This window comes from Hemibagrus wyckioides, linkage group LG10, assembly GCF_019097595.1.
Source record: "Hemibagrus wyckioides isolate EC202008001 linkage group LG10, SWU_Hwy_1.0, whole genome shotgun sequence".
Taxonomy (NCBI): Eukaryota; Metazoa; Chordata; class Actinopteri; order Siluriformes; family Bagridae; genus Hemibagrus; species Hemibagrus wyckioides.
This window is the reverse complement of record NC_080719.1, coordinates 14,095,689-14,107,500: the sequence shown is the minus strand read 5'-3', so window position 1 is coordinate 14,107,500 and position 11,812 is coordinate 14,095,689. Positions and strand designations below refer to the sequence as shown.

The 11,812-nt window shown below is 40.8% G+C and overlaps 1 protein-coding gene across 1 annotated transcript in view; it reads left to right on the top strand.

Annotated features, from left to right (window-relative positions):
* Positions 1–8,245, top strand: part of kdm4b (lysine (K)-specific demethylase 4B) — a 50,043-nt gene extending 41,798 nt beyond the window's left edge. Inside the window, exons 18-22 of the mRNA XM_058400849.1 lie at positions 1,906–2,091; positions 2,340–2,510; positions 3,049–3,168; positions 3,689–3,781; positions 4,406–8,245. Of these exons, the coding sequence (XP_058256832.1) occupies positions 1,906–2,091; positions 2,340–2,510; positions 3,049–3,168; positions 3,689–3,781; positions 4,406–4,759 (924 nt within the window). The 3' untranslated portion in view covers positions 4,760–8,245. The remainder of the gene's footprint in view (positions 1–1,905; positions 2,092–2,339; positions 2,511–3,048; positions 3,169–3,688; positions 3,782–4,405) is intronic.
* Positions 8,246–11,812: the final 3,567 nt, after the last annotated feature.

Genomic DNA, 11,812 nt, shown 5'->3' with positions numbered 1-11,812 from the left:
AAAGGAGGATTATATCAGGACAGAATCACTTTGCTAAAGAAACCACACCTGTGTGGACGGACATGATGTTCATCTCCTCACAGCTGTCTTAGCTTTCTGATATACACGATAGCTTATTTAGATCTTTCATTACTCTCAACACTGAAATGTTTCTGATAAACACACACACACAAGCTGTGTTGATGTTACAATCAATTTTATGCACATAAAGCAAGCCATAAAATGGAAATGAATTTTGCCTCCAGGTTTTCTTTTAAACAGACTACTGCTCATTTCCTGGATGGAAAAAAACAAATAAAAATGATAAAATAAAAAAGTCGGCTGAAACATTTTGAATCATAAAATGTAGGTATTCTTAAGTAATTGCTAAATATGTAAGCTTTACTTAAACAAGGATAATAAAAAAAAATCTCATTGCGATGTGACTGACCAAGACGGCAGCAAAAAACACACTAACAATTAAACACACAACAACCATTAACATATTCAGACGTTTTTTCTTTGTTTTATTTATTTTTTTTAGTCAGAGGTTTCTTAGTTATGAGGTTTAGTCAAATGCAACATTAAGTTTTGTGAACTAATAAAAAAAAACCCTGTACTGTCTGTATAAATTTCAGTACTGTGTTGATGCCCAGTGTGTTTATGGTAAATTAAATATTTATAGCTGTTCTAGTCACTGAGGTTTGGATAAAACCTGTTCAGTTATGCTGAGAGATCAAATTGGCTAATAACTTGTAAATATAATAAAATGCAGTAGCTTTGATGAAGGTGCACAACGTTTTTTCCACTGCTGTAACTAAATAAAAGTTAACGGCCCACAAGGTTATGCTTTAACAGAGCTTGCTTTGAGAACCGTAGATTTAGATGATTTGGTATTCTCAGTGCAGCATGTGTCTGTATCTTTACAAACTTACACAAATCCTGAGTTTAGTGTTTTGTTGTGGAGATCTGAAATCAGCTTCATCATGCAATTGTAAACTACCAAGAATAGAGCTTATACACTGATCAGGCAAAACATTATGACCACCTGCCTAATATTGTGTTGGTCCCCCTTCTGCTGCCAAAACAGCCCTGACCAGGCGAGGCATGGACATCACTAGATCCCTGAAGGTGTGCTTTGGTATCTGGCACCACTTAAAGGTTACTTACAGGACTTAAAGGATACTTTTGATAGATACTGACCACTACAGACTAGTAAACACCCCACCAGTTTTGGAAATGCTCTGATCCAGTCGTCTAGCCATCACAATTTGGCCCTTCTCAAACTCGCTCAAATTCTTACGCTTGTCCATTTTTCCTGCTTTTAACACATCAACTTTGAGTTCACTTGCTGCCTAATATATCCCACCCACTAACAGGTGCTGTGATGAGGAGATAATCAGTCTTATTCACGTCACTTGTCAATGGTCATAATGTTATGCCTGATTGGTGTGTGTTTTTTTGTTTGTTTTTTTTGTTATTGATATTTTGTATTATTTTGGTCTTCAAGATGAAGGATGTTAGATTTGATTGTGACTTATATAATTTTTAATCACAATATGATTTTTTTTGCAGCTATAATGTTTTATCCTCATTGTGTTCTTACACAATACATTTACTTTGTAATGAGTAATATTTAGAAAAAGTCAAAATTATAGAATATGCTACTATCTATTTTTTTTTTTTAAATAATTTTTGAATGAAAGGGAAAGTCAGCTTGTTTAGCCATTTTGTTTGGTAAACAAGTAAAATACCCAAGCCATCATTTTCCATTTCCAGCACAGCTCTAATGCATTATAATTAGTACTGAAATATGTCTATAACTGTATAATAATGTCATTCAGGATGATTAGGAGAGAGATGTGTTTTTGTATAGAGATGGCAACCCTTCTTGTTTTCTAACGTTTACCCAATTTCCACTTACAGAAATGTGTATTCTGTCATAAGACCACGAAGCAGATCTGTGGGGCTTGTATTCAGTGTTCGTATGAGAACTGCTCCACCTCCTTCCACGTAACCTGTGCGCACCTGGCTGGCGTGGTGATGAAGCCCGCTGACTGGCCGTACGTCGTGTCCGTCACCTGTCACAAGCACAAACAGAGCAACGTGAAGGTAAGAAGATTGCTTTGAAACAGTTCCTGTAAACTGTTAGCAAGAGACTTATGAACAGTTTCTTTATAATGCTGGAAAATTGATTCATTCTATTCACACGCGCGCCACACACACACACACACACCCCCCATCTGTCCATGGTGATGTCATCAGTGCCTTGTGTGCATATGGTTAATGGAATTGTGACTCAGTAATCAGGTTTTGTTGCACAGTGAGAGATGTGAGTGTTTTGTATTGTGGCTGTGCAGCAGGTGAAGGTGACCTCGCGTGACCTCTCTGTGGGGCAGCAGGCCATCGGCAGGAGCAGCGATGGCTGGTTTTATCGCTGCACCATCATCGGCATCGGCTCACAGACCTACTACGAGGTCAACTTCGATGATGGCTCCTACTGCGACAACATCTATCCCGAGAACGTGCTGGTGTGTACACGAGCTTATTCTGAACACAGTGCTGTTTCATTTTAACAACATCCTTTATATACAGACGTTCTGTTAGAGAGGATTTACAGCATTTTCTCCTTCTTTTCATTTGTCTCTCTCTCCTTCTCTTCTCCTTGTTTCCCTTCTCTCTCTTCTTCTCTCCCCCCTTCTCCTCTCCCTTCTCTTTCCTTCTCTCTCTCTCTCTCGCATCTTCCTTCTCTCTCTTTTTCTTTTCTTTCCCCCTTTGTCTCTTTCTCACCTTCCTTCTCTATTTTGTCTATTTTTTCCTCTCCTTCTCCCTTCTGTCACTCCTGTTCTTTTCATTTTTCTCTCACTCCTTCACTGCCCCATTCTGTCTCTCCTTCACTCTCCTGTCTGTTCTTCTCTTCTCCTCCCTTTTGTCCCTCTTTCCCTTCTGTCTCTTATTCTCTCCTGCCTTCTCTCTCTCCATCTCTCTTCTGTCTTTCTGTTTCTCTTTTTTTTTCTTTTTTTGTCTCTCTCTTCTATCTTCTTTGTATTACCTTCTTTTTTCACTCAGAGTCATGACTGTTTGCGTAACGGCCCTCCTGAACTTGGTGAGCTGATGGTCATAAACACGATAGACGGACGCGTTCTTAATGCCTCCTTCGTCAAAGAACATGTGCACAAATTTTACCAGGTAAGCCTCTCTTTCTCTCTCTCTCTCTCTCTCTCTCTCTCTCTCTCTCTCTCTCTCTCTCTCTGGTGTATTTGTACATTCCTGTATCATGTGGAGGCAGTAGCTCAGCTTGTTTCTCTGGAGGAGTGAAGCAGTGTGCTGGCGCTCGTACACAGGTTTATGGTGTGTTTGGGGGTGATGATTGTGAGCACAGCAGGATTGTGTGTTTGTGTCTAACAGAGTTATAAAGTAGCACAATTCAGAGGATTATGGGTAAAGAGGGAGTGAGATTGAGCTGAGAGGATCAGTAGGTACTTTTTTGCCATTGTTCTTCAGATACATTCTAAAAGAAGATTACAGTCTATCACACACTTCATCATACATCACCATGTCCAATGTTTTACATTTACACACAAGCTGATATAAAACAGTCAAAATAAATTCTGCCTCTCTGCACCCCGGTTTTAAAATCTTATATTTCTTATTCTCTCTCTCTCTCTCTCTCTCTCTCTCTCTCTCTCTCTCTCTCTGTTTCTCTCAGGTTGAGTTTCAGGATGAGACCCAGCTGTTGTTGAAGCAGAGTGAGATTCACTCCCTCCATCAAGAGCTGCCTAAGAGAGTGCTGTCTCGTCTGGTAAGCTTTCATTAATCTCCACTGAGTCCTAATGCTAATATTCATGAAGAGAGTGTGTGTCTGTGTGTTGTTTCTTTTAGCTGCAAAATAACACATTTGTGGCTGATCTGAAAAGACCAAAAAGCTGAAATTACAAAGCTTCAGGCCTAAAAACTAGCAAAAGCAACAAACTTAAAACAATGTGTATCAAATGGTGCTTGCGCTCTGAAGTCCCGACTGGAACAAATCACATGATAAATAAGCAGCAAGCTGAAAACATGACCTTCCTTTCACAGAGTTATGTGTAAGTTTTTCACCCAATTCCATGATAAGCAACAGAGTGCATAATATTTTGTCACATACCTTCAAAAGTAAGTGTTTCACCAGACTATATATATATATATATATATATATATAAATATATAAAAAACTATTTCTGTGAAAGAAATTAGACTTTCATAAATGTACTTGAAAGTACTATATCAAAAATGTACTGTTAGAATGTTTTATTATTATTTTTTAAATCTGTTTACTGCATTTTTACTTGTTATTCCACTTCAGAGGTCAGTAATTGTGTTAAGAGTATTTCAGATTTCTAAATTGTCTTGATTTGCCATCATGTTTTTTTTCCCTCGTATTCTACAGGCGACTGCAAGCACTGATGACTCTCAGGACAAAGTGGGCGACGAGCCTCAGGCTGCAAAGCGCCCGCGCTTGCCCGTTCCTCCCTCTGCAGCAGCTATGGAGTCCCTTGATACCCCTCTTATGGTCGAGGGGTGCCCCGGTGTCACTCCTTACTCAGGCTTCAGTGTTACCCCCAGCACCAGTGCAAACCCCTGCCTCTCCACCCAGTCAGCACCCAGTTCCACCCCGGTGCCCGCCTCTTCCGCAGACGAGAGCTACACACACAGCTCGAGCTACATCGCCTACATGGAGTCTCTGCTCAACTCGGACTTCCCTCCAGAGGACAGCCACCAGGCACAGGGGGCCATGTATTAGCGCTACCACACACCCTGTAGAGAACCTACTGCATGTTTCTGTTTACTCTCTTGCTGTTCTGTTCTCTTTTTTTTTCTTTTTTTTTTTCCTTTTTCTTTTATTTTTTTCCTTAAAACCCTGACCACTGCATATGGTCAGGTATATAGGAAGTGTGTGTATGCGCATTCTGGGTGTCCTGTGCCACCGTCCCTCATGCATTAAATCCTTTCTGATCCCTTGTACATTCTCTCGCTCATGGAGAGAAAAATGGACATGTTTTTTGGACTGATTAATGTGCAACACACTTTATACTGAATCCTAACAATCCAGTTTGATGTATTTTTCTAAGTTGAGCCACAACACACACACATGCTCCTGAATTGGACAGTGCAAATGGACAGTCTGTTCTTGTATAGAATTTTTTTCTCCATGTTTGGAGGGACGGGTGGTTGAGGGTGTCTGTGGGATGGGGTAGGAAGGGGTGGGCTTTGGGGTGGATGACAAATCGGGGTTTAACTCAAGTATTTAAACGTCTTTGACACATAGATTTATTATTTGTATAAAGCAAATACGGCGCCGTTAGATGCTCCGCTCTTTTGCCTGAGAGTCGGTGTAGAGGTGATGTGTTTAAGAATTCTTGTTAACGCTTATAATCGATACGTCATGGTGTATTTTCAGTGCCGGGTGTCTGGGCTTGTTTTGTAGCAGACTTCGTTAAAAAACAAAAAAACAAAAAAAGGTGTAGACTTGATTATGTATGAGATTTCCTGTTCACTCTGTCCACTTTTATTACGATCACTGTCTCTTTTGCTGTTGTTCACGTTTCTGGTAGAGACTCACCAATCTCATATTTCGATATGATTTTGATTCTGATAAGGACTTGACCAAATTTTTACGTGCTAGCTTCAGACAACCTCATTATGCTAAAACCGATGTCAATTTTAAAGCACTGTTTTCTGACTAGCGCTTCCTATCATGTGAAAGCTACCAACCAGCGAAGGTGAATCTTGACACGTGCTTATTCTATGACAAAAATAACAGAATATCTGTTCATGCTGCAGCCCAGGGCAGCTTAATGACCCACTCTGAGGAAAGCGCAACCCGCCCTCTTCTGCATACGTGATCTTGTGTCACTGTGATTGAGAGCACAGCCAATTTCGTTGTCTTGGTCTCCAAGACACGGCATCGCTGCGATTCGTATTCGTGATCTCCCGGCAATAAGGTGAACTTTTTCTGTTGCGCCCCTTGAGATAGACTTCCATTACTTATGGGTTACATCAGCTTGGTAGCACTGAACACATTTGATATATTTTTTTTTAACATAGAATCTGGAATTAAAAGCCGTTATGAATACAGAGATAAACGTCGGTGGGCAGTGTAGTAAATTCATGGACAAATCTGACACCATTCAGGCGTGACGGATCATCAGCGTGACGCTGATCTCTAGGTCCATTAGTACTTACCATGTTGGTGAAAAGAATAGCAGCACAGGTTACCTGTTTTTGTGTAAACTTGCGTAGATGGAAAAACCCTGTATACGATTAGCGTTAAAGTTGTGATCAGGCTTTCTCAAGGTGCTACAAAAATCTGAGAGGCCTTTTATCACACCCATGTACACACACATATGCACGCACGCACACACATGGTGTACATACCATAAGCCCTGTTCATTATAAAGTGAAACATTATAGACTCCTATAGTGTCATATGCATTAGGAAGGTCCTACTATGTCCTATATCTTTTTATACCTCTTTCTGTCTGTCTCTCACTCGGATGGTGTGTTTGAGTTCCACTCACACACACATATACACACACACACACACACACACACACACTCCATTAGAAGATGGTGACAGACAGCCTGGCAAGCCAAAGAGTTTCTGACTAAGGCAGTGTTATGTCGGAATTTCCCTAACAAACTCTGAGCTGTTTGAGAGAGACTCTTTTCTCCGTTTTCTCTCCCGTTTTTCTCACTGCCTCTTGGGCTTGTTTAGACAAGAAGTCGGTCTAGTTCTAAAACCAGCACCAGGAAATGTGTCTTATGAGATGACCAATCAGGTGCTAGTGCTACATCTAGTGAACTCGCTCTCACTGTTGCCCTCACTCTCATCTAAATCTGGCAGGAAATTGCTGCTGGACCCAGTAACAGTGATGTCATTGAGTCTGTGTTGGGTTTAAGAGATTATTGTTAGGAGAAACAAATCAGAAGCATCTCATTTTCTATAACTAATGAACTGAAGGGGAGCTACTTTATTAATGCTAATCAAACTTTGAGCCATAAAGCCATGAAAAAAAAGCACTTATCTGCCATCTTGACCAGATCTGTTTATAATGATCTTTCTGTGCACCATAAATTACATTAATAAAGCCCTAGACAGGCAACAAAGTGGAGTATGCACTACTGAGGGAACATAGTCTGAGAAATACACCATAGACTTGTTTGCATTGAGTTTTGACAGCCTTAAGTATAAAGGACATAATAAATGTACTATTTTTTTCAGCTTCTACATACAATAAATGATATTTCATTCATCAAAATGTTCAAATATGGCTGTATTCCATTCTGAGCTGCACTTCATCACATCCATGGAGGATCTGATAACTTCAGACACTATGTGCACAAGTTAAAGAGTGACTCTTGTGGCTTTTGTAAAATATTATTTAACATGAAGAGTTACGTTTAATTGATCAACACAGCACTTAAAGGTAGCATTCTGGAGAAAGGAAGCTCAGACATGGAGCCCCAACATGGCAGCCAAGATAGATAGAATGATGTCATGAGCTGTCAGCTGTCTAGGGCTGTAATATGTATATTTATGGTGTAGACACAGAAGGATGGTCAAATTAGTAAAATGTGAAAGCTTAGTGGTTAAGGTGTTGGACTACTGATCGAAAGGTTGTGAGTTCTGAACCCAGGTCCACCAAGCTGGGCCCTTGAACAAGGCCCTTAAGTCTCAGTTGCTCAGTTGTCTAAAAATCTGAAAGCTTGTAAGTTGCCTAATGCTAGAAATGCTAATTAAATGTAATTCATCCATTTGGCTCATCAATTATTGGAGAAGTGGACTGTTCCTAGTTCCCTAAACCTACACAGAAACGTCCGAGTCGATGTTCACGTCTCCGTTCTGGAGTCTCTCTCTCAGCTTCAGAGTGGGGATTTTCTAAGCCTCCATGTTGCATTCCTCCATATTTAAATGGCAGCAGGACTGGCTTGGTCTCTGATGTGAGACAGTCGTTCCACATCTTCTCTCATCTCCTGTCGTCTGTAATCAAACGCACTGTTTGCTCACTCGATGCCGTCGACTGCTTCACCGAGATCACAGGAGGTTTTTTGTGGGAAACTTTCTGTTCTCGGGGTTTCACTTCTTCAGTTTGCAATAACTCTGTAACCTCTCAAAAAGGGCAAGTCAACCCCAGATCACAAGTTCTGCCGTTCTGCTGTTTGTAGATGTTCATGAATTACAGAAACTATGGGATAAATTCTATTAAAATGTGAAGTGAATCTCTGACTTGTCTTTTTCAGCTTTCTTTTTTTTCTTCATTCACATTCACACCCAGCCACCTGCAAGGCTTTCTCCTGCTCGATAACGCTTCAAGTCTGTGACTTGGATTTGTGTGATTTTGTTAAAAATTAGCTGCAAAACGATGCCAGACATCATGCGAGGCAAGGCGAGGTGGCCGTGAACTGCCTTTTTGTTTGTGGAGGAAATCTGAGAATGGGATCTTGAGAGAGAGAAATTGTTAAAGTTGTTAGAGTCTGACTGCATAACTAGAGCTCCACATGCCACATTACACATATAGATGATTATTTCCTTGTCTCTGCTTCAGTAAAATTGATGTCGCCTCAAAACATATTAGCTTGTGTTCTCATGGACATAACGTTCATTACAAACTGTATATGATGGATATGTAAACATGTCAGTAGATAGCTGGATAAATATTAATGCGCACACACATTCAGACATGTTTATTACAGGTTCAGTGAAATACAGTGTAAGCATTTACATGCTTCATGATGCTATTGTAAGATAATAATAGAGTGACACCTGAGATCCTCTATTTTTGTTTCCTCCGTACATTCGAACAATTTATCCTTCCTTAAAGATGATGGACTACGTTGGATTTCCACCCCTGAAGGATGGAGGTCTGAAAGGAAGCACTGTGTAAAGTTATTCAATTTCCTTTTCTTTCTCAGTTTCCTACTTTCTTTGTCCCCCCCCCTTTCCTGAATTTCTGTCTCAATTCTTTTTCCTTTTTTGTATTAATCCTATTTTGTTCTCTCACCTCCTCCTTTACTTCCTTCCTAACCGCATGCATCATGAACATTTACACTGACAAAATGGAGAGTTTGATGTGAGGTTAATGAAAACAAATGAACATATCTCTTAAAAAATCCTTTAGTGTCTAATTTATCCCTGCATCACATTCAGCTTCTCACAGCTGCAGTGTTTCCTTTATTAAATGCAAATCTAAGATCTGATTCACTGCCACAGCATATCGATCACATTCTCCTGATCCATGTGATGGTTCATTAAGTATGTTTATCTGCATGCTCTGTGTGTGTGTATGAGTGAGAGATGAGATGTGCTACTCAGCAGGGTGTGTGTGTGATGAAACAATGTGAGATGACACCTGTGTTCATTAACTGCTGTGCTTCTGTGCAATTCTTCATTAGCTCAGCTGAAATCAGTGTGTTGTTCACAGCAGAGAGCAGGCAGCTGTGTGTGTGTTTGCGTGCATGTGCCTGTCTTCCCTCCCCTTAGCTTAGTCTAATACTCATGACCTGTACTGTAATATGTGCCTTGTTATTACGTGCTGTAGGACACGGCTACAGGAGTGAAGGTCAGCAGTAAAACACGTCTCGGCTTTGTTTTATTTAAAGTAGGACCAGAGTGTGTTTGAGTGAGACATGATGATGACCCTGTTGTCCAGCCATCACAGTTTGGCCCTTGTCTCTCTAGCCCATTTTTCCTGCTTTCAACACTGGTGGTGGTAGCTCAAGTGGTTGACTGGAAGATCAGGGTTCAAGCCCCAGCACCACCAAGCTGCCACTAATGGGACCTTGAGCAAGTCCCTCAACCCACCCTGCTCCAGGGGTGCTGCATCATGGCTGACCCTGTGCTCTGACCCCAACCCCTAAGGATGGGATATGTGAAAAAAGAATTTCACTGTGCAGTAATGTATATGTGACAAATTAAGGCAACTTAACCTAACTTTAACTTCATAAACTTAAGAGAACTGACTGTTCTCCTTAACAGGTGCCATTTTGATGAGATCATCATGGTTAATCACTGGAGCTGTCAGTGCTTTAAATGTTACCTGTATATATACCCAAAACCCAAGCTCATGAGCAGTTGCTGCTTGGATACAATATTTACTTAAACACATTCAGATGGTTGGTAATAATTTCTCATTTTCCAGGTGAATTTCTGATATTGTCCAGATATTTATGAGGTTCATAATCAGGTAATTTCCTGTTACTGTGTGACTCTATAATGTCTTCTTTCAGTAATAGATGATTTAAATCAGGAGTGTCCAAATTTTATCCACAAACGGCTGGTGTGGGTGAAGCTTTTCATTCAAACCGAGCAGAAACCATATCTGAGCCAGCCAAGAACAACTGATTAAACAGGCGGAATCAGGTGTGGCTCATGCTTGGTTGGAATGAAAACCTACACCACACCGGGCCTTTGTGGAGAAGATTGGACACCTCTGCTGTAAGTGAAGTGGTAGCTCAGTGGTTAAGGTATTAGTGTCTTACTCAGAAGGTTTTGATTTTGAATCCCAGGACTACTAAGCTAACTGTTGGGACCCTGGATGAGGCCCTTAACCCCCTGCTGCTCAGTTGTATAAATGAGATAAGTTCTGGACAATTGTCTCTGTCAAATGGTGCAAATATTAGATATCAGAACCTGTACTGAACACACATTACAACCTGCTGTTTTCCAACAGGAACACCACATAGCATTTTGCCAGCTAACGCTAGTGTTCACATTGTTGTGATGCACACTAGCACTGTGCACTACTCATCTGCTCAAAATACAGATCTATACACAGTTCTATTCATTCATCTCGAAGGTTTTCTTCATCTTTTGCTTATTTTTTCCCCCTCACTTTCTTTCTGTCTCATTTATTATTTCCTTGGTTTGTCCATTACGGACAATGTTTATAAACAACAGAGGCTGAAAAAAAGGTAGAACTATTAGCCATCCCAGGAAGGTTTTTTTTTTTTTCTAATGGGCTAGCCACTTCAGGCTACGACACTCATTAGCTAACTGATTGCGATTCAAAGCAAACCAGCGCTGTGCCATTTAAGAAGGGGGATGATTTACTCCCCTGCTGTGGTGTTTACAGTTTCTGTGTGTGTTTTTGTGTTTATATGCACGACGCAGTGAGAGTCAGACGTTTTGATAAATGTAATGGCATTAACCCACCCTAATCAGCACTAAACGTTAGCGTCCTGCCTGATTAGCACTGGCATTGACAAGCAGCTTTACTCTGAGGAGTTGCGTCATCCAGCTAAAAGATTTCAGTTGCCAGTGGACATGACATGAAAAAAATGTGTTCAGTTCATGCCCATAAGTTTTGGTGCTACATTTATACATTCAGCCTGCAGCTTCTACAATTCATCTGGCTGCTGTGTTCACGTGGGGTTCACTCGTCTTTACACAAACATTCACAGGCAGAATAGTTTGGTGGTAGATCACAACTTTGATTTGACGCAATGTTGATTCACACTGCAACATAACTTTCTTTCTCTTTCTTTCTTTCTTTCTTTCTTTCTTTCTTTCTTTCTTTCTTTCTTTCTCTTTCTTTCCCTGTCTGTTCTGTCCTGTCCTGCCTGCCTTCCTTCCTTCCTTCCTTCCTTCCTTCCTTCCTACCTTCCTTCTTTCCTTCCTTTCCTGTCCTGTCCTTCCTTCCTTCCTTCCCTGTCCTTCCTTCCTTTCCTGTCCTTCCTTCCTTCCTTCCTTCCTTCCTTCCTTCCTTCCTTCCTTCCTTCCTTCCTTTCCTGTCCTCCCTTCCTGCCTTCCTTCCTTTCCTGTCCTTCCTTCCTTCCTTTCCTGTCCTTCCTTCCT